This window comes from Mastomys coucha, unplaced genomic scaffold, assembly GCF_008632895.1.
Source record: "Mastomys coucha isolate ucsf_1 unplaced genomic scaffold, UCSF_Mcou_1 pScaffold4, whole genome shotgun sequence".
Classification (NCBI taxonomy): Eukaryota; Metazoa; Chordata; class Mammalia; order Rodentia; family Muridae; genus Mastomys; species Mastomys coucha.
In genome coordinates, this window is record NW_022196910.1 from 50165539 (window position 1) to 50188949 (window position 23411).

General features: G+C 40.0%; 1 protein-coding gene across 4 annotated transcripts in view; it reads right to left on the bottom strand.

The window, feature by feature from the left end:
* Positions 1-1674: 1674 nt before the first annotated feature.
* Positions 1675-23411, bottom strand: part of Mon2 (MON2 homolog, regulator of endosome-to-Golgi trafficking) — a 75073-nt gene continuing 53336 nt past the window's right edge. The window contains exons 27-36 of one of the 4 annotated variants that reach the window (XM_031350350.1): positions 22151-22773; positions 19590-19733; positions 18996-19013; positions 18589-18717; positions 17167-17357; positions 16028-16088; positions 15053-15176; positions 11668-11875; positions 8755-8837; positions 1675-5206 (exon numbers count right to left, since the gene is read on the bottom strand). In XM_031350350.1, the coding sequence (XP_031206210.1) occupies positions 5043-5206; positions 8755-8837; positions 11668-11875; positions 15053-15176; positions 16028-16088; positions 17167-17357; positions 18589-18717; positions 18996-19013; positions 19590-19733; positions 22151-22773 (1745 nt within the window). In that variant the 3' untranslated portion in view covers positions 1675-5042. The remainder of the gene's footprint in view (positions 5207-8754; positions 8838-11667; positions 11876-15052; positions 15177-16027; positions 16089-17166; positions 17358-18588; positions 18718-18995; positions 19014-19589; positions 19734-22150; positions 22774-23411) is intronic. The other 3 variants (XM_031350351.1, XM_031350352.1, XM_031350353.1) reach the window with 3 other exon arrangements.

Below are 23411 nucleotides of genomic sequence, written 5' to 3' on the forward strand. Positions count from 1 at the left end.
AAAAAAAAAAAAAAAAAAAAAAAAAAAAGATCTTTTATGGCTATACTATTTACTGAGTTTTAGTTTAAAATAAAATTTTAGGTAATAACATTTGTAGCAACTAAAAATGACCTCAAAATTCAGTGATTTTCCTTTTCTTACTCAAAGATCCCACCATTCTCAGCAGTGTAATAGAGAATGCTTCAAGACATCTCTGTCACCATGAGCAACAGCAGATACCAAAATATTCCAGTACTCAGAAACAAGATAAAACACTCTGATCTTCAATGGAAATTGTTAGCTATAGGATTTAATTGCATGTGTGCATATTTTGCGTGCATGTATGCCTGCTCACCCCTTGTGTGTATGGTGTCCAGGTAACCCTGAAGAGGTTGTCAGATCCCCTGGAACTGGAGTTAGATTGTTGTGAGCCGCTATGTGGTTGCTGAGAATTGAACTCCAGTCCTCTGGAAGAGCAGCCAGTGCTCTTGACTGCTGAGCTGTCTCTCCAGCCCCCAATCTACTGCTTTCTGATAGAAAAGCAGACATAGATGAAACAGAAATAACAACAGTGCCTGAATACTCCATGGAAGCAAGCAGTGCACGTATCACCAGCATGGAGGATTTAGATGCTATAAACTTACCCACATTCAAAGTGTTTACCTCCCAAAACAGGAACTTCCCCAAAGCCAAAACAACCCCGCTCCAAAAGCCACAACAGAAATGCCTACGAATTTTTTAAAGAAAAGTGGCATCGTTTTCCTGCTCATGGCAGTGCAGACCTAACTGTTCCAAGTTTAGCTACTGAATCCACTTATTTATAGCGATCCCATTCTGTGCCTTGGCAGCAGAATCACAAGCTCAGACATACATACAGTAGGCAACAGCCTCAAACTGCTTCACACTGTTCTGTTGTTTAAAATGGTAGGGAACTTCAGCTCAGTAAGAAGGTAACAGTGGTTGAAGTGGAAGGCATGTCTACAATCTCATTAATAAGAAGGCCGTCACCAGCGTCTCTGACTGAGTCTCATGATGCAAGCAAAGGCAGTGGGGATGGGTAGAGAATAAAAAGGACTGCAGAGATGAAGGTTAGGAGGAAGTGAGGCAAACTTACAATTTAGACAGGAAGGAATGAAAGTGCTGCCCAAGGAAAAGGGAAGAACAAAACAAATCAATCAGATCCTCTTTGGCTGTAACAGTGCATTACCACACAACCTGAGCATGTACCCAAGAGTGTCCCTGTATGGTCAAGTCCATGCACAGTAAGTATTTGTCTAAAGAATTAGTGACGTGTCATCATCACTGTTTGAGACACAGAAAAGCAGCAGCTTTGAGGATTTGCTTCAAGGTGAATTGGGAGACAGAGCCTCTGCCCACCACATTGAGATCACAGAGCATTCACAGTCCTGATGACACTCAGAATTGTCTGTCTGCTTTCTGAGCAAGGCCTCCTTGTGTAGTGCTGGCTGGCCTGGACTCCTCGTGGGAACCTCTTGAGTGCCAGGCTTATGGGCCTGAGCTACTACATCCAGCTAATCCACCTGGCTCTTTAAAGCCGACACTGCTAACACAGTAAAAACTACTGGATTTAGTGCAAGTCTTCTGAGAGGGTTTGCATGTAAATTAAAAGCCATTCACAACCTTTTCCCCATTTACAAAAACTGAACATTAAAATGAAAGCACCACTCTATTCTCCAGAGATACAAAATGTTTAATTGAAATGACCATAAAGGATTAAAAACTATTTGTCCACCATACGTAAGTCAGTAATACAATGTGTCATAACTCCTGTTCTTCTTATGAATAACTTGAAAGCAAAAACAAAAACCAAAAACCAATTCAGTCTAATAAATGGCCACGTAGAACTGCAATGCTTTTGACAAGCATCTCCAAATGTAGTAGGTGGGAACACGCTAGGCTGCTGGCAACACTTCTGGAGAGACTGTCTACCTCTGAGGTAATTCCCTAGAACAATCTAAAATCTACAATAATCCAAGGCTGGATATTAATCTATCCTGGCTCTTGATTTCCAGTTAATTTCAGTGGCAATCACAGGTAAGTATTCCCTGAAAGTGTTCTATTTTAGTGGCCCTTAGCCAACTCAAGGATTTGGTTCTACATTTGAGGGGTGTATTCAATGGAGCCTTTTATTGACATGACTGTCATAAGCGCTTCATTATAAGGGATGTATTTCTAATGTTCTCCAGCATATTAGTTCACTTTCAGCTTTTTAGCTGACTATTGGCCAAATGCTCACCTGGGACTAGGTGGTGCCAAACTGACAATAAATATAACATTCTAAAGACTGCAGAAGAAAGGACAAATAATTGTTATTGGCTGCTGCTTAAAGTGATGTATTCACTATGATAACATAAAGAAAATAAATTCTCCATTGTTTTCTTCTGATGCTCTATATAATTTAAAGAATGTTGACTTAATAACCACCTGTGAGGAAACAAGTAAGGTCATCAATGTTAATGTAGTAAAAATATACACAAGTTAAAAGCACTCCTTTCTAGTTAGACTTAATAAAAGTTTTCCCCACCTTTGGCACACAAAAGGGTTTTAATAGATGGTATGCAAAATGCATACAGTGAAACAAAACTTTTAAGATGAGTCGTGAAGAAATGAGACACTATGAAATTGCCCTTTTTCCCTTGACAGTGGTTATATTACCAGAGCCCAAAGGATGACCTGTGCCAGTAAACTCTTCCATGGAGCCTCCGTGACTGTCACAGAGGAGGGTCAGTGGCGAAGACTCTGAGATGTAAAACTTACTGCACTGAGGCAGGAGGCAATGAAGGGGATTCAACATAGTGCTTCCTGGTAGGAGCCTTTAGAGGGTTCCTTGCACCTAGTAGCCCATGCAGCTCTTGTGCTGAGAACCCAGGTCATGTTTACAGGACGAGGACTGCACTAACCTCTCCAAGACCGGCACATTTCAGAAAATGCAGCCTACAAGCATGTGTGACCCAAGAGCATTAATGACTCGGACTCACTCCTTGGGGGTTGAGAGGGATTTTGGGGGGAAACCTGTCATTCTACCAAGGGAGTGGCCTACTTGCTTGGCATTGGGACTGGCATTGGTTACTGTACATTAACACACGCCACACATTTTTATGTTTTGAACTATACAGCATGACATTGGTATTGAAAACTAATACTGTATTAGCTCAAGTTATTTATCTGATGTATGCTATAGACCCTTGACTCACAGAAAACCTTCACAGGAGAAGAATCGTTCAGATTGCAATTGATCAGTTACTTCTCATGAGCAGACACTTACTTTAATGAAACCCATGGCAATATTTTCAAAATGTTGCCACTCTTACTATTTTGATCCTTTATCAGTGATACTTCTATTCTTTAATTCACAAGTGAATATATCAAAATATAAAAAATACACAGCTTGAGTAATTTTTTACACCTTTAAGAAAACACTGACAGCAGAGTCTATGAAATGCCATGTTTTACCTTAACCCTAAGTGAAATAATAAAATAGAAATCGATTAATTCATGTGAGTAAAAATAATATTCCTTCAAAATAGGCCTTGCCACACATATATAGAATATAGTGCAAATTAAATCATTACATAATTAAAATAGCCTCAAAACTGTATCTCACTGATTACTCAGCTCTAACACCTCCTTAAAAGTTCATGATTATTTTGGAGAGACCAAAATGTACAATTCTTGTAAAGTCAAAAGCTTTCTAGTGCATTAAAATAATATCAACTTCACTATCACTGCTTACTAATAGCAATGTTTTCAACATGTTTCATGTCTTCAGCACTTGTGAAATAAAAGTTTGACTTGGAAAAAAATATTATAAGAGCATAATTAATTTTAAAAAATACAGCGTGCTAGGTCAAAGAGAGTTTTGTAAGAGAGGTCATGTGCTCTGAAGCTTTCTTCTGCCTCAGGGCAGGAAGGAGGGGCAACAGGAGCTCTTTCCAGAGCACAGAGAGCTCTCTGGCTCTTAGAAATGCAGGCTCCTCCAGCCACTCGCTAGCCCAGTGGCACATGTTTTATACTATGGGCCAGCCTGCTGTGGTTTCCTCTTGGAAGGAACCCAGAAAAGGAAGCAAGGAGAAGAACCAAACCTCACGGGCAAAGTTTCATGAAGTACAAAGTCATCGTGCCTCAGTCATCATTCAACACACGTCACAGGAAGAAACCATAGGAATAGAAAATATGGAGTCTTTAAAAATCAGACAGCAAGTGTATAAACAGACATATGAAAGTTCAGAAGAGAGGCTGATCCAGTCATCCGGCTACACCGTGCCTCTGCATTACTTTATGACCTGCACTCCAAAGGTGCAAAGTCGCTGAATCATACCTCTGTTGCTGTGTCCCATGATCCTTCTGGTCACCAACAGTGCATGTAAACGGCAGGAAGCCAACTGCACAAGTACACGATAAGCTTATCTGCCCCAGAAGAAGGCAAATCAGAAGTAGAAACGTAAGCAAACAAGTTTGTATTAATAATAAATACAGCTTCAAGCATTTAACATCGTCAGTATTTTAAAATTTTAAATAAATGCAACTATTTTATACAGAACTGTACCATTTATTATACACACAGTATATCAGTTCCCTTTGTTCACAAAGGCTGGTTGTAGATAGTATGGAATGTTAACAGTACCACCTTGCAAAAAATTTTAGTACAATTCTGTACTTGTAAAAGGGTGCAAAACCCCAGCCTCACAAATCTGAATGGAAATACCTTGTCTTTCTGTTTAAAAAGTACATCATTAACACACACACAACAAACTGTACATAAGCTCACTTTTACATCACCAACTGAAGACATGGTAGCAGGTATGATGTAGTGCTCATTATCCCTCCCAGCAAGATCACCCAGGAAAAGGCTCAGGTCCTCCAGGGCCTTTGTTAACTTGTATGCTTCTGTATGAATTACTGTACCCAGACAACTACACTTTAATTTAAAGGAGGCAAACAACAGCTGCCAAGAACGACTTCAGTAGAGCATCCTTCCTCTACAAGACTCAGGAGAAGGCGTTCCTTAGGGGTATCTCTTCCTCCTCATGTACTGTAGCTGCTCAAGATTCTCCATTTTGAACTTTGGATGCTGGTGGCTGCATGAAATCCTTAAAGGGAACCAACGCCTCTTTAAGAGCAGAACACACTTCTGAGGATGAGCAGGTGATACATTCTACTAACGTTGGGTATAAGGCAATTACTTGTGCCCAGGTATTTCCATCAACTGTAATCAAAAAGGACAAAAAAAAACCACAGTGGATATAACAGTACGGTCACCCAATTTACATAAACATAATTAAAAATATAACAGAAATGGTTCTACAAGCATCTTTTAATTTCTTAATTTTAGAAGACTTCATGATATAATTAGTATAGTATGAAAAAGAAGAGATAATAGATTATTGTGTACTTAGAAATTAAGTAAGAAAAGAGTTAGAGGTTGGAGATGGCTCTGTGGTTAAGAGCACTTGCTGCTCTTGCAGAAGACCAGGGTTTGGTTCTCAGTACCCAGTGGCAGCTAACAGCTATTTTTAATTTCAGTTCCAAGGAAATCCAATGCTCTCTTTTGGCAAACATTCATACAAAGAAGATAAAAATGAGTAAAATCTTAAAAGAGGAAGAGAGAGAAATGACCAGTGAGGACAGTCATAGATACCAACAAACTTTGCAAGTTAACAAAGTAACAGAATGGTCCAAAATGTTATTTTCTGTATAATTGCCAGATAATATAGTGTGCATGTCAAGAACAAATAGAAAACCTTTATTATGCACTTGCCTACTCCCCATGAGATTCTCAGTAGTGCCCTTGGTAGTGATTTGAACTTGGAGTCACTACACAGATGGAGCTGTCTTACAGAGCTTGCTAGCCTTTAATGCTCATCACAAGACTGGGCAGAGGAGCCAGCCTGCTTTCCTAACCTCATCCACCAACAGGATGCTCTTCATCAGGTGGGCAGAGTGACCCACCAGAACCAGTAATGTGCTTATACTGAAATCATGGCTCCATGTATAGCTCCTGTTGTTTGCCGGGGTCTGACTGAGGGTCACGTACAGCAAGTGTTATACTGCTAGGCTGTACCTCAGGCCCCCTTTGTTACCTTTTAGTCTGAGACAGTGGCTCAGCAAGTTACCCAGGCTGGCCCTGCACTGTATTCTCTGGTAAGTACTTTGTAGACCTGCTGGCAGGTGTGCTATTATTGCAGTCTGGGAGGCACGGTAGCACACAAGAAAGAGTACTGTGAAAATGGACAAAATACACCCCCTCTTTTGGGGGGTGTTCAGACAGGGTTTCTCTGTGTATCCTTGGCTGTCTTGGAACTTGCTCAGTAGACTAGGCTGGATTTGAACTCAGAGAAAAGCCTGTCTCTGTCTCCCAAGTGCTGGTATTAAAGGCATGTGCCACCACTGCCTAGCTCAAAGCTTAAAATCATTCCATACTTTAGTCTAATTTACTAGGTGGTAACAGGCCTGCACCGCTTACCCCCGCCCCTGAAATAAGGCAGTACTTGGTATCCTGGTCAAGTCAGGATGGTGGTCTCTATCTCAGCTCTCACTCTCTTGATACACTATAAGGAAAGGAGTTTCTTAACAGTCTCTCTCAATTTCTGAAACAAGTCCCTGATTAGATAAGCTTGGTACACACCACATAGATCTCTTCTCTTAAGACCAACAATTCATATGAATTGACTAGAGGCTCACAGTAAAAGAGCATATTCAAATTTATATAATTTACAGTTTCCCAAATAAAGATGCTTATGAGATTTTTTTTTCCATCTAATGTGTTCTGACACGGCTCAGTGCTAATATTCTCTCCTTAGTCCACTTCTGTGGAAAACTCTATGTGAAAAACTAACTCCTTTTCTTTTCTTTTTTTTTCTTTAAGATATTTAATACAGACAGAAGAGATGGCTCAGTGGTTAAGAGCACTGACTGTTCTTCCAAAGGTCCTGAGTTCAATTCTCAGCAACCACATGGTGGCTCACAGCCATCTGTAATGGGATCAATGCCCTCTTCTGGTGTGTCTGAAGACAGCAACAATATACTTACATTCATGGAATAAATGCATCATATAAAAAAAAGTGGTCCTGTTTTTTTTTTTTTTTTTTTTTTTTTTTTAAAAAAAAGATATTTAATATATGTGAGTACACAACATTCACTGGAGGAAGAGAACCAAGTCCCTGCAGTTTGCATCTGACCCACTGAGTGGGTCAGATGTGGGTGTGGCAGGGTACAGCCCTCCGCTACACACACAATAAATATCCTGTAATAATAATGAAAGAAGAATCCTTACTATATTTCTTTTCACTTTTTCTGGGGGGTGGAGGTTGGCTTAAAAGAAATCAGCAAAGGAACCAAAAAAACAAAACAAAAAGGCAGGCACCACTGCTCTGGGAAGTTTATCTGGCCTGCTCCAGCTGTTCTACGGATCCCCAGAAGAATGTACAGATGGCAGCTCTACTCTTGCTAGATGAGCAGTCAAGCCGCTACACTAAGTCTTGGCTTGTTAGAGGAGATGCATGAAGACGACACCAGACAGAACGTGGGGAGGCCAATCAGGTTCAGCCCTTACAGCATGTTTATTCTAAAGCCCGCAGTAATTTCCCAAGGGCTTTCTGACAGAAAGCCAGGTGTCCCAGCACATCCCTGTGACCCAGGACTTGGGAGAAAAACAGGTTAGTAACTCAGGGCTATCCTCTGCCATCCTGACTTATGTGAGACTCTATTTCTAAAACCTCAAACTACAAAAAGAATATTAAAGAGATGCATGTATCGAAATAAAAGAATATACATAATGTTTAAGTGAAAAACAGACAAGAAAAAAGTGATTACAAACAGGGGATATTGTTATTTATTTGTATAGACAACTGGGGGTGACTGGAGTATGTAGTTTGTATTTACATGATTGTGGGAACTGACTTTCTCCTCCTAGCATATGGTTACTGAGCTCAAGTTCTCAGGTTTGGTGCAAGTGCCCTTACTCAGTGAGCACCTCTGTTTTAAGTTATGTATATTTATATAGCCTACTCAAAAACTTACCATTAAATAAAATAATAAGAACAAAACCTCTCCAAACACCTCACTTCCAGCAACAACACTCCAGTAAGACAATAATAAAACGTTTACATCGATGTGGGACCTGTTGGGTCTACACCTGATAGCCAATCTCTTGCATCAGACTTGGACTGGCTATGTGAAATCCACATGATTTTGACAGAAAAGCTGGCATTCTTATTTATTCTTGATGAAGCCTATTACATACTTTCTAATCTATCACCATAACTTATGGTTACATCAAAATAAAAAACTCACTTCGTTTGTTTAGAGCATAATTCCAACTTCTAATTTTTTTCTGTATTTGTGCATAAGTATGTGTAGGCACACATGTATGTGTGTGCATCTATGTGTGGAGGCCAGATAGCACCTCAGGCATTGTTCCTCAGATACTACTTTCTTAGAGATGAATACTTTACAGTTGTTCTATCATTGTGTTTCTGATGTAAGTGCGTAGGCATGCATAGAGCTGGGTCTCCTCTACTGTTACCCGGGTCTGGAGCTCACACTCAGGCTGTCAGCCCAGGCTACCTTGCAAGCATTCCAGTTTTTTTAACAAGTTAATTTTCCTGAATTGACATGACTTGAGTTTTTGTCATCGAGAGAACAAAGAACATAATGGTGCTCACATTCTCAAGTTCAGCCACCTTAGTGATAACACAAAAATATCACACAGTGGTAGTCCTGACAGAGAGAACAGCCAAGTTCTCAAGCACTTACCATTCTCAGGCTGAGTCTTCTTCAGCGAGTCAATGAGGGTACTGACAGCTTTTAGAACAAATATGATTTCTGTTACTTGCTGCCTAAAAAGGATGAGAAATTATTTCCATTAGGGTTTTTTAAGATATATCATGAAATTTTTTTCCTCACAAAGTTTGTACAAATAGATATAATTTTGGATAAATATTGATACAATAAAATAAAAAGAGGTTAAAATTCTTATAACAGGAGAAATCATCAAGCACAGAACAAACACATGAGAACCATGGTTCCTGCCAATCTGTAGTTACCTTACCAAAACTGATTTGTAGTTAGGCTTACCAAAATTATCAATGGTAAGGGGAAATTCAGTTCCTGAAAATCTACATTCACAGGGCAGCCCCTGCCACTAGCTACAATTACTTTTGTTTTGTTTTTTTAAGGTGAGTTTTTCTGTGTTATCTTGCTGTCCTGGAACCCGATTTGTAGACCAGGCTAGCCTCCAACTCAGAGATCTGCCTGACTCTGTGTTCCAAGTGCTGGGATTAAAGTTGTGTGCCACTACACTATTTTATAACACATGCCTTAAAACTTCCTAAAACAAGATGCTTTGTTTTCTAGTTAGCATTAATAGAAACCTGCCAAAGATGAAATGGAAAAGCTCATCCTAATGCCTGCTGAAGGAGCTCTCAGATCTGTAGCAATGCTCGTGTGTCTCCTGTTCTTACTGTACTGTTAAGATGACAATCATGAAGCTGCCAAACATTAATTCTGAGACAGCCGATTAGCAACATTTAACAATAACCAATAAGCATGTAATAACTGATCCAAAGGTGAAAAGAACACCCTGGTTTCTTCCTTCCCCCAGTAGCAATGGCGGTTTTGCTCTATTGTCCCTTGTCCTGCTGGTACACCTGTATCCCACAGAGAGGCAGGCTTTTCCAGTGCTGCACAGGGCACTGTATCAAGTTTGTTTTTTTTTTTTTTAAATCTGACACAGAATCTCCCACATTCCTCAAGCTGATATCAAACTTGTAACGGGATGACTTTGAACTTCTGATCCTCCTGCCTCAATTTCCTGTCTTGCTGAGATGAGAAGACTCACTAGCAGGCTCTGTTTTAGGGACTGAACTATGCCAAGTACTCAAGCAACTGAACTACATCCCCAGGCATTAAATATTCTTTGCAAGCAAACTGATGTTGAAATGTCGCTTGTAGAAAACACATAATACTGTGACATAGAATGAAACAGCTTCATCAGATGACTATAAATAGAACTCAAATTACAGAAAGCAGGTAAAGTGGGGGAGCAGCTCAGTGGTTAAGACCATGCAGATGATCTGCGCTTGATTCTGAGAACCTACGGCAGATGGCTCACACTGCCTCTAGCTTTAGCTACAGAATATTACACACCCCTGGTTTCTTCAGGTACTTGTACTAATGTCCAAATACTAACACATAAATAAAGATAACAAAAATAAAATTTAAAAGAAATATTATTAAAGGAGCTAGTTAAATCTTCAACACAAAAAAATGAAGGAAAGATGTTTTCTGAACTAGTATTTATGATCTAGTAATAATAGCAGCTTTTATCTCTGCACTTTCATGTACATATCAGGAATCAACTTTAATTAATCCATTTTTAATCATGTCCATAATCAAAGCTGTTTACTAGTAAGCTGTTCTCAGGATGTTTCTGTATATATATCTGAAGGTAGAGACCTATAATTTATGATCTAGAAATTTAAAATTCAAGATTGTAGAGAGTTAATAAGCATTAGTCACTTTTTGAAATGTAATTTTGTGACTTTCATCTAATTAGAAAACTGTAAAATAAACTCTAAATGAGTAAAGAATTTTAAAATCTTAAAAATTGAGGAAAAGGCATTCATATAATCCTGGGGAAATCTAAACTGGTATGAAACTGCAGTAAGCAATTTAGTAAGACAAAGAAAAGATTAAAAAAGAAAACCATATCCTTTGTCAGATCACCTCCAACTTCAGAAGTGGATAAAGAAATAAGGGCTCATGGGTGACCTGCTTCTCTACCAGGATCTCATCATGAGATGCTCACTGGCCCTAACGTTTTCCTGACCTTTCATACTTTGTTTGTTTTGAGTTAAACTCCTGTTTCTACATTAAAAAAAATTATATCTGTTGCTGAATTCCAGTCTATAGCTCAACTGAAATCAGCCGTGCAGCCGCTGCCCTGAACACAAGCTGGATAAACATGAAGGGTCAGTCAGCTTAGGGGCAGGGGCTTTGTTAAACAGATTAGAAAAAAACTGAGATTTAAGACAGGAACAGGTGGGCTGGAGAGATGGATGGCTCAGCAGTTAGGCACTGACTGTTCTTCCATAGGTCCTGAGTTCAATTCCCAGCAACCACATGGGGACTCACAACCATCTGTAATGGGATCTGATGCCCTCTTCTGGGTGTCTGAAGACAGCTACAGTGTACTCAAAAAAAAAAAAAAAAGACAGGAAAGGTGACAGAAATCATGAAATGTCAAAGATAATATAGAAGTGATTAATCTCTTAATTTCTCTTTAGAGAAAAAGATTATGTTTTTAATACAAACCCATAAGTTCTTATGCAGAAACCTCAATATTTTTTAGGTTCAAAAGGTAATATGATACATGTATCACATAGTCCTTAATCTACAAGAAAGACCTGAAGTATTGTCATCATCATCATCATCATCATCATCATCATCATCATCATCATAAAAAACATCATGGATCTGCATCAAAGCCTATGAATACTTACGCTGTAGAGGGCACATACAGTTAATCAATGTCTTACGCTGTAGAGGGCACATACAGTTATCAATGACCTCAGTTCCATCTAGTTCACTTAAGAAATCTCTTGGTTTTGAGCAATCTTTATTACTCATTATGACATCAATGTATTTTCTCCTTAATTAAACACGTACCGTGGGAGAGGGCATTTTCCACTCAGCCTCTCATCTTCTATGTAGCGATGCAGAACATCCTGAGACCTCTTTAAAAGCACAGAGAGTGCCATTCGGGAGATGTAGCCTTCCTGGGGTGTTGTGACTTTGTTACTGAAGGAAAACTGGAGCAATGTTTCAAAACACATTTTAGAAAATTCTTCTCTCAAACGAATGTCAATCTCTGCTTCTGTAAAATTAGCAATATTTGATTGTTAAAAAATGTTAAAACAGTGCACATTACTAATGAGCCTAGCAAGCTAGGAATAAAAATACTCTATCAGTAAGATGAAAGGCACTGATGAACAACCTATAGTTAATGATATTTTGTAAATATCTAGTAAATAACAACCTTTCCTCTAGGAATGTGAAAAACAAGGCTGCCCATAATCAACATGTTCTTGTTTCCCTTTGTTTAGAGTGTTTGCACGTGTGCATGTGGGTGCGTGTGCATATGTGTGCATGTATGTGTGTGTGTATACACACATGTGCATGCGTGCATGAGTGCACATGTGTACATGCCACATTATACATGTGGAAGTCGAAAGACAACATGTAGGAGTCAGTTCTCTCCATGTGGTTTCTAGTGACTGCACTTAAGGCATCATGCTTGGTGGAATGCATCTATCTGTTGGTCCCAACATTTTTCTTATCTTGTGACAAGGCTATAAAGTGAGTCTCAAGGGCAAGGAATGTCCCTTGGTTGGGAGAATGCTTTCCTAGCACACATGAGGCTCTGAGTTTGATTTCCAGCTTCAATCCCCAGTACTACATAAAGTAGACATGGTGGCATATGTCTTCAACTCCACTATGAGAATGAAAAGTTTAAGGTCATTTGAGGCTACACAGGAACTTTGAGGCCAGCTATCGAGGTATGCATTTTTTTGAGGACAGTTTGGGGTACCTAAGACCACACTTTAAGCAACAATGACAAAACCTGAACAAACTTCTCAAGAGTTTAGTCTAAGTCAAAAGTCACAATCAATTGGCCTTTCTGTCTTACTACCTTTTTTCCTTTCCTAGCAACATGTTTTCCTGGAGCATAAGCCTGCTCTGCTCTAGACTAGTTCTTCCTAGTCAAGCTCTTTAGCCATAACTGGCAAGCAGTCTTTGGCCAACACCACTCCCCCTCATGCTGTGTCTCCCAGAATCCTAACCTCCTGCTTTCTCGGTTTCCCATTTCTATGAAGATATTCTGAAGTGGCTTCCTAAGAAGGGATGAGGGAAAATAAGTCTGCTGTTCTTTTGAGGATGCCATTACTTTACTGTGGTAAGTAACAGGTGCAGCTGCCTCCTAGCTGCTCCAGAGCCTGGGTGGGAAGTGGGAACTCTCCTATCCCACCCGTCTGAAGCAGAACCCCTGGAAACATGGCATCCTTTCTGCTGAAGTATGAGAATTACTACTCTGTACTCAGGCTCGCCCAGCTGTACACACGTCCACGGTGAGAACTCTTCATTTCTAGCCACCATGTCAAGTCTTTCAGAACTGTGCAGTTCCTACATAGGCCATCTGAAAAGTTTTTGTGGCTGAAAAGTGTGACTATCTTCTTTTTATCGTAAGTATGTTGATATTCTGTGATATGTCTCACTGGGGCCTTTTACCCTTCACTGCTTTGGGCACAGAGTTATCATTTCTAATGTCTTTAGTAATTTCCTTTTCTATATTTCTCTGTTCCCTCTTGGAAGACATAGTTATAGAGTACCAGATAAGCACCTGACTAGTTTTATTTCTTCCTGATCTTAGCACACATCTTCCCATTGGTTTCTGCTCTATTTTCTTGATCACTACTGTGGTTTGAACAACAGTCTCTGGTATTTGAACACTCTACATTCCATAGGTAGAAGTACTATTTTGGGGGAAGCTTAGGAGGCGTGGCCTTGATGGAGGAGGTGTGTCACTAGGGTTTCCAGTACACACATGTTCGTTCTCTCTCTCACACACGTGGTGTAGGTCTCACTCTCTGTCAAGCAGCGCCCTGCAATCCTCTTCTAACTTTTGTGTTCACTCTCAGTTTCTTGCCTGGGGTTGAAGATGAGTTCTCAGCTTGCTGTCCCCACTGCTGTCCCTCTGCACCACACTTCCCCATGATGGTCTCTTTCATCCGTCTGGAGGAAACTCAGTTTCTTTTATTACTTATTTCTTTTGGTCTTTCCCATTAGTCTGTGAAGTCTGGCCATCAGGTCATGCTAAAGAGCCAAGAACCAGGTGACCATGGGAACTTGCCTATTGTGGAATGTCTTTCTGTGTGTGTTTACAGAAAACTTCAAGGTAAAGCTGAGGCATGTGCATTATGCAGAGTCCCTGGAGAGTATGTGAGCGCCTTTCTTTCAGTGTTGGTGTGCTCACACCACACATGGTAGGCGGGGCTATCTGGTGCTGGTACGCTTCACTCCACCAAAGACTAATGCATACCTGATGATTCAGCACTTGAAGTATTTGTACCTAATTTTAATTGTACTCTATTAAAATATCTACCATTTTAAATATAAGTATTATATAAAAATTAAGTCCACTTAATTATTTTTCTCTGAAATTCCCATGCTGTACAGGCCAGTTTTTTAAAATGCTAAGGTAAATGGAAAAAAAAAACAAACCCTTGGCTTGTGAAGTAAGCAGTAAGAGAGCCATCTAGTGGCCAAACTGTATAAATGATCATGGGCCTAGTAAATGTTGGGGTTAAGGACCTCCAAAAATTTATGAAAAAAAATCCAATTATGTCACAATTACTTCTGAGATCTGAATACATGTTTTAATAACTAGAAATACTAACAAAATTTATACATATAAGAGGGCATAGTGAATGGAGCATGTTCTTTCTTATGACAGGGAGTTCTTCCAATCCAACTAAACACATTCCTTTCTCTAATACTGTTGTATGTATCCTGACTATGGGAGTCTGTCAATCCGACAACACACATTCCTTTCTCTAATACTGTGGTATGTATCCTCAGAAATGTTTTCAAGAATGTGACACCTCTCTAGCACAATGCGGTACACAGTAGGCACTCACTGTTTGCTCCTTTAAGAAATGTTAAGAAATGTTTTCCCTACTAAAGCCAACATTCTAGGTGGCAGAATATTCTCTTTTTAATATACTACATTCTTTACAATAATCCATGACTTCAAAATCTAATAAATTCTGTCTACATGCATAACTTCATCAGATTCCAGAACTACCATGTGATTCACTTAATCAGAGTTTACATATATAAGCACACATACATTTCTCTTTATAAACCTTCACATTCTATATCACACTCCTAAACATTACCTCCCTCCCCATCCACTGATTTATATATGTAACAGTCAGAGGGGGTTAGATGCACCCTGCTTCTTACCACTGTGAGCAGACTCTGAGTCACACACCTGTAAACGAGGATGGCTGGGAATGGATGGAGCCCCTGTTGAGCATGGTCATCATCTGACCCACAAATGCTTTAGGAATGAGGTTGGCATACGGGAGGATCTCCGCGCTGATGAGCTGAACAACCTACAGCAAATGGGAGTCAAATCTATTCTTTCCTCAGAAAAGATGGGCCTATTCAAATGAGATTTTCTAGAGTAAAAGCTAAATTTTACTTTTTGAAAAAGTAACAAACCTTCTCTGATCGAAGTACATGAACGTTTTACTGTTACTACAACATGACCACTAGCCTGTCTCTTCATCCATCTTACCTATAAGGAGAGTCAACACTAAGGTTTACTGTGCTACAGTTTTAACGTATGTTGATCTTCACCCAACCATAAATATATAGAAAAATGCTCAGCCATATATGAAACTCACCCACGCTAAAATATCCAAGATTAACATTAAACTTATTTTTATAACCAGAAATTATAAACTATGAGAAATTAAAATCATATTCATTTTTGTCACATGCCTTGCCCTAACATACAGTTTATTTTATCCTCTAAAGGAAAAGAAAAGCTTATATGAGGCTTAAACAGCAATGGCACAGAGGCAATACTTTACAGAGCTATGACAATGCCTAGACTTTCAAGTCTACATGGGAAAATAATGTATTTGAGTTACTTAAACTTTCAGCTACCTCAAAGACAACAGATTCCAATTCCTTTACCAACCAAAACTTCAAAGCTGAAAAACCTCAAAGTTGGCAAGATGGCTCAGCAAGTACTGAACCCATGTAAAAGTGGAAGGCTCCACAAAGCTGTCCTCTGACTCGCATACAAGTACACACAGATACAGACAGTGCATGCACACACACACACAGAGGCATGTATGACACACGTGCCCTTCCCTACTAACATTAAAGTCTTCACATTCCATTTATCATCCTCAAATACAGTAAAACACAGGAAAAATTTTCTAAGCTTGCTTACTTCAACATCAATACTTTCATTTCTTTGAAATTCTTGAATAGAGAGATTATCTGGAGGTATGCTAAAAAAGAGAAAAGAAAAGACTTGATTTCATTTCCTGGACAGACTGGAGATTAACAGTATTCAAGTGATAAAACATTAGCTCTTCCTGCTCAGGCTGAGACATTATGGCACACTTAAGAGAAGACGCTTTTAAATTACAATACTTACTGTAAATGATATGTTAAAACACTGGGAGCAATCCTGAACTGAACATCTGTAAAAGTAAACTTTCTAGGTATAACGCATGAAGAAGAAAGGTATCCCCACAACTAAAGTCATCACTGAGAGCACACCTGATTTTACCTAGGCTATCTGATAGTGACATAAAAGACCCTCAATCAAGCCCATTATTAGTTTGTAATACAATACATTAAATTCTTTAAAGTAAATATAAAAGAATATCCATAAAGAAAGGGCCAATTTAATTTTCTAAGGCAAAGTTATTATAGCAAGAACAGAGAAGTCAATAGTTCTGAAAGAATCAAGGTGGAGTCTAGACTTTCTGATTCATGGATAGTAAGGTAATCACAAATGTCTAGAATACTGAAATATTAACAGTTTAAGAATGACTGTTACAACAGCCGTTGGAATCAGCCAGGTTCTGTAAGAGCTTTGTCTGCATTACTCTCATGAGTCCTCACTGCAGCCCCGAGAAGCAAGCCATGCCATCCCAGTCAACAGAAGAGGAGAGCAGAGCTGCACGTGTGCCTAAGAACGCATATGCCAGCACTCCCCAGGCAAGCGCAAGGCTCCAATAGGAACCTTCCTTATCTGACATTTAAGTCTACATAATTTTCTTTTATGTTATATGTATAAAATGGCATCAATGCATTTAGTTTAGAGGTACAGTGTACAGTTTTATACCTACAGCTAGATGGTTAGCAGGCCTTGCTTTATTTGTACATTTTAAACATAAAAATATACTGGCACTAGATCCTCTGCATCAAGCTCTAGTCTTCCCACCACAATGAGAAAGGACCCAAGACACAGAAACATCCTTCCAGTTGTGCAAGAGCAAGACCCACAGCTCAACAGTTGTAGACATAGTTCCCATCTCTTTAAAGGCCCCTCTCTCTATTTTCGATCAACGAGCTGACCTTTTAGTAAAGAGGAAGTCTTCAAGAGTGCTGGCTAATTCTGGCCACATGCTGTCAAATTTCCCAGAGGAAGCATGTTGTCGGGCAACAGGCAGCCCAATGGAAAGGACTTTGAGGAGAGAGGCTACCGCCAGTTTCCAAGTGCTTTCAGAAGGGCACGAATACTTCAAACTGAGAGGAACCCTGAGAGTCTGGAGAGAAAGTTCAGTTTGGTTAAGACCGGTTAAAATACACACAGCTACATTCAAAACTAAATGTCAGGTAAAACCATGAAAGCACAACATAATGATTTACACTGAAAAGACGGTTAAGAAAGACGGATTCTCCTAGAAAGACATACTTTGTTTCGTTTGGAACTGAGAACTAGACCCAGGGCCTTCTGTATGCTAAGGATGACCAGTACCACTGAGCTAACCTTAGCTCTAAAAGCAACGTGTGTGTGCTTTTTAATTGGACATGGACGGAGTCTCACTAACATAGCTCAGGTTGTACTCAAATTCACTATCCTCCTGTCTCAGCCTCCCAAGTACTGGGTTACATATGTGCTGCAACCATGAGCTTTAACTCAGTCTCATCTAAACATGAGTCATTAACTACTTCTTTGAACCTCAGTTCTCCTTCTTTAAAATCACAATAAGGATACTATTATAAAGAGTTAAGAACAGGAAATGTTCCATTTTACTCTCCTGATGCGGTTCTCCTAGCAGAAAGCACAATTCCTAAGGGTCTCCTGCCCAAGAGAGGCCAGTGCTGCCTATCTGTGCCCAGTGGCTAGGGGAGAGCTAACAACCTGAGATACTTTCTCATGTTTGAGAACTAAAATTCCTTGAGTTTTATACTTTACTCAAATATTTCCATGTACTTCTTCTAATACTGCAATAAATTAATCATATAAGAATATGAAATCTAGAGGAGGAGTTTAGCTTTAGATTTGTTCTTCAAACAGAGGAAAAGTGAAGAAATAAGAAACAGTTTAATTTTTAAAAAGAAACCCAAAGCCGGTGTTCTGCATACGTAGCATAGAAGGAAGGACCTGGCTCTTTCACGTCTTCATTAGCAGTTACGCTGACACACTCCCTCTGAGTACCTGAGTTCTGAGCACCCGGAAGACGTGAGGACTCTCTTAAGAACTATATCACATCTATTGTGAAGAAGAATCTTGCTAGGCTAGAGGTAGAATTCAGCAGAAAAGCATCTGCCCGGCATTTTAGAGGCTCTGGGTTCAAGCCCTACTACTGAGGTACCCTCACCCCACTCCAAAACATCTCATATAATAAAAAATGTGTTTGTCAAATACAATTCATGCATTTGAAGTCATTATAAATAACAAATGTTCTTCATTTATCCCAATATACTGCCTACAGAAATTCCAATAATTTTATAATATCAAATAAAATTATAGAGATAACAAAGATACGTTACCTTAATAATATTCTGGAGGACTTTCTCATTCACCACGGCTTTATGACAGGCCGTTTTCTGATACAAATCCACAACCACTTCTAAAGATCTTTCAGCAAACGGCACATAATTCAAGGCTACCCATTCCGCCTAGAAAGGAAGGTTTTCCCATGAAGTGAGAGGGAGGGAACTGAAGGAAATGATACTGTTTTTGAGAAGAAAGCTCCTTCTCCTTACAAGTTCAGGCCTTGGTTCTAGATCAGATCACATTACATGCAAAGTTTTCAAAAACCAAATGTACTTCATAAAAAAGAATTCTCATTCAGGCAAACGTTCCAAGTACTGGGGCAACAGAGAGAGCACTCTGTGGAGACTGGGAAGATGCACTGTGCTGGCAGGGTTAGGACGGGGTTAGGAAATTAACTCACCGGCGCAAATAGTTGGATCTATTGTGATTCCATTGTGATGCAAGACAAATAGAATGAGAAAAATTAATACACATTACAACTACTTTTCGGTCTCTATAAATTATAATTTTTATGTTGAGTGAAGAAAATCAGCATATACATGCATTTAAAAATTTACTTTTGTTATAAGCCAAAATGAAGAAAGAATTTGCCAACTAAGGCTATGAGAATGTATGTAAAATCCAACTAAATTTCACACCAGCAATGGACAACTTGTTTAGTATACACAGAATTCTTCAGCTTGCATTGTATATAGCTATTTAAAGGTAAAATCAGGCCTAGGGATTTACAACCAATTTGTAGAAGAATGGGGTAGCAAAGAAAACAGGTAGAAAGGAGCTCTCTCTTCTGAAGAAACAAGGGAAGTGAGAAGGCAAACTCTGAGAAGGGTCCTCTGCAGAGGGAGAAGGTAAGCGGCAGGGAGAGATGTCTCAGGTAATTCTGCTACTCTGTAACGGACACCTGAGCATGAACGAAAGTCTTAGGTAACCACCCTCTATTGTGATTGGAACTCATTTATAACTTATTACAGAATAAACATAATTTGCAAGCTACCTGATTATACTTTGCATTTGCAATGTGCTTTGTTTCCAGCTGTCCATACTGTGGAGGTTTACAGGAAAACTCTACGAATGCCAGCAACTGGTCAAATATAGCCGGGTACATGATCTGCATGTTTTCTGGGCCAACACAGATGGCCTGTAAAGCAAAGTGTGAACATTAGGATGCATAGTATGAACTCTAGGAAGCTCTTACTGTGTATGCATTTGCTCACCCAGAGACCCTTAAGAATCTCACACTGGGAACTCAAGCTTCTTAAACAATCATTGAACAAAAGGCAGCTTCACACTGCTCAGTCAGGTTAAAGATGCATGACTTACTCTTTACCACAGAGGGAGAGGTCAAGCCTGGTAGGCTAAGTGCAGGTGAGGCTGGGGTGTGCATCTGAGATTTGCTATAAGCAGCTACGAGATCAGCAGTGGGTCAGGATGAAAACGACATCACTGTAAGTGCTGTAATCTCATGGACACAACAGCTGATTTCTGCCCCATGCCCGGTCTACACACTCACAGGCATTAGAGCTGAAACATAAATACATCTTTAAACAATTACGCAAGACGCTTCTAGTGACAGGAAGACGTTTTCAGGTTTGGAATGATGTTACAGTTTGTTTGCAGAGTCAAAGCTCAGATAAATTCCCAGTAGCCACAATGAATAATTAATTATATTTGTTCTTTTTCTGCTAAAGCAGTTATTAAAAAGTAAATGTTCAGGCTTTTCCTTGAAAATAAAGGGTGTGTGCTGCTTTTATTACCTTCTATGCATATATAACAAACCTGAATGTGCAGTTAACAAAGTCCAAGAATCTGGGAAGTCTACAAATGTAGACTTTTTTGTGATAGAAAACCTTTTTTATTCACTTTAAGGAAATGCATAAGCAATATATTTGTATAATCAAGTCAGAAGGAAAAAGTATTGTAGTCTGAATAGGTTTGCACACACCACCATCTCGCGCCCCCCCCCTCCCCCGCCACAGACTCATGTGTTTGAATGCTTGGCCAATGAGGAGTGGTGCTATTAGAAGGTATGGCCTTGGAGGAGGTGTGTCAGTGTGGAAAGAGGGCTTTGAGGTGTCATATATACGTCAAGTCTGGCCAGTGTGGAAGACAGTCTCCTGGCTCCCTATAGATCAAGACATACTCAGCTCCTCTGATGCCTGCCTGGATGCTGCCATGCTTCCTGCCTTGATGATAATGGACTGCACGTCTAAAACTATACACCAGGCCCAACTAAATGTTGTCCTTAATAAGAGTTGTCTTGGTCATGTTGTCCATTCACAGAAATCAAACCCTACAAGTATGATGAACTACATTTTCTTCTACATTGGAAAAATTTACAAACTTATTTTGATTTCAGTCATAGAAATTCATGCTCCTCAAACAATATTTGGATGTCAGATTCTGTTAATTTCTCAGCTTATTCACAATTTGTTTCCTGGACAATGGAACTACTGTTAAACAGATATAGACTATTGCTTAGCCCATTTCAGGGCAGTGTAGGGGTGCTGTGGGGTAGTGTAGGGGTACTGTGGGGCAGTGTAGGGGTGCTGTGGGGCAGTGTAGGGGTGCTGTGGGGTAGTGTAGGGGTACTGTGAGGCAGTGTAGGGGTGCTGTGGGGCAGTGTAGGGGTGCTGTGGTTATTAGCAGAAGCATCACCAGTGTTTCCATCATCCCAGCTGGGAATAAGGGGCCAGGAACTAGAGAGTAGGACATTACAAGGTACGAACGTTTACATGTATGAACCTCGACAACGGACCATGCATGACTCTCTCACATCTTGGCTGATTACTGAATTGGTCTTTTTTGTTAATGTTTGCTTCCTGACAGTCTCACACTGTAACCAAGGCTGGGCTCAAACTTCACGAGAACCTTCCTATATCAGATTTCCAAGTGCTGGGGTTACAACTTTTCTTTTCTATTCTTCTTAACACATTTATACGTGTAAACATTCATACCTTGTAATGTGTGTGGAGGGCAGAATACATTTTGGGAGTTCTTCTGCCATGTGGGTCCTAGGGACCATAATCAGGCTTGGTGGCAAGCCCTTTACCTGCTTAGCCATCCTGTTAGTCCTTGTTCAGGATCTTGATACTTATGAACTGAGGTATCAATTTCCTGGATAATCTAAAGTGCTTTTATTTTGATATGGTCTTGCCTCCCAGTCTGGATTTATTCACAATTTTTTATATCTATTTATTGATTTAGTGATAAAAAATACAAAATTTAAAGCTGCAGTAAGAAAACCACTGTTTCAGGCTCACCCTTATGTCTTAGCATAGGCTATCAACAACTCAGAATTACCTTTGACCAGAATTAGAAGACACAAGCAGATCTTAACAGCTCAAAATGGATCTGAATTACCTCTCTTTAAGATATCTCAAGAATACATTTTAAAAATCTTGACAATCTTAAATTTATCCCAAAGTGTACATACAAAGCAATCTCAGAAAATCCTAAATTTATCTTCTGAAATTTACCACAAAAAAAAAAGGTAAAATAAAAATCCAAAGGATTATATTCACTACTGCTTTTCTGAAAGCATTAAAATCAGGTTACCTTCTGGAGAACATCTAAGGCTGTGAGCACAGCCTCCTGTAGACTTGTCAGGACGGCTTCTGTGTAAGAGGGGAGAATGAAGGGAGAGGCATCGGAGCTTATGGGGACGGAGATGGCGCTGTGCAGGATGACTCCCAGCTTCTGCAAGTCAGCCATGCTGAAGCCAGCTTTTATGTGCTGGTAGAGGGCTGGGAAGATCTGAATTAAGGCTGTAAGGAAAGGCTGGCTGGGGATAAAGGTCAGCTCATCGACAGTGCTCGGTGGTTCCGTGCTTTCAGAGCCCGTCCTGTGCCAGGTGTTCCAGGCAGCCCACCAGAGCTTCAAATCTTCAAGCTCATCAGTCACCACAGGAGGCTCAGAGCTGCATCTTCCAAGTTTTTCCCCAATGGAATCTGTTCTTACAAATGGCCTGTTTAGACCTGGGCCTGAAATGTTTCCTATAAGGACAGGCACAGGCACATTAACTACAGGTGTCTCCGGCTTCTCTGAGTCTCGGACAGGGGACACAATCTGTAAGATTTCCTGGAAGCTTTTCAGAGCGGCCAAGGACACTTCATTGTTTTTACTGAGTGCAGCTGACTGAATGTGGTCAAGAAGAACATCCCAAGCTCTTGAAAAGTCTCCTGTACCAAGAAAAGGGGGTGTGGGGATGTCAATTAGCATCAAAATGACCAAATTCTCTTAGATACTTTGAAGCATAGTTGCCTTATTTTCTGCTTAAATTGACATAGACATCAAAAGAATAAAATTAGGATCTAATGTACTAAAACTATGACTCGTGGGCTGGAACAATGGCTGAGCGAAAAGGCACTTGCTATATAAGACTCATAACTGAGCTCCATCCACAGAACCACAAAGCCTGTTGGGTAACCTACCTCCACAATCCACTCTTACAGTGAAACACCGGGTGCAGTCAGGGCAGCCACACAAGTTCACAGGTCAGCTACCCTGCACTACCCTGTGTGGCAGGGACAGAGGCTGCATCAAACAGGTGTCGGGAAAGAATCAATTCCCTCAAGCTGTCCTAGACTGCCACCATGCATGCTGAGCAGAATGCCCACACATGCCCTCCCATACATAATAATAAAAAGTGCTAATTAAAAATACCACAACCCGCTGGCAGTGGTGGCGCATGCCTTTAATCCCAGCACTTGCGAGGCAGAGGCAGGCAGATTTCTGAGTTTGAGGCCAGCCTGGTCTACGGAGTGAGTTCCAGGACAGCCAGAGCTACACAGAGAAATCCTGCGTCGAAAAACCAAAA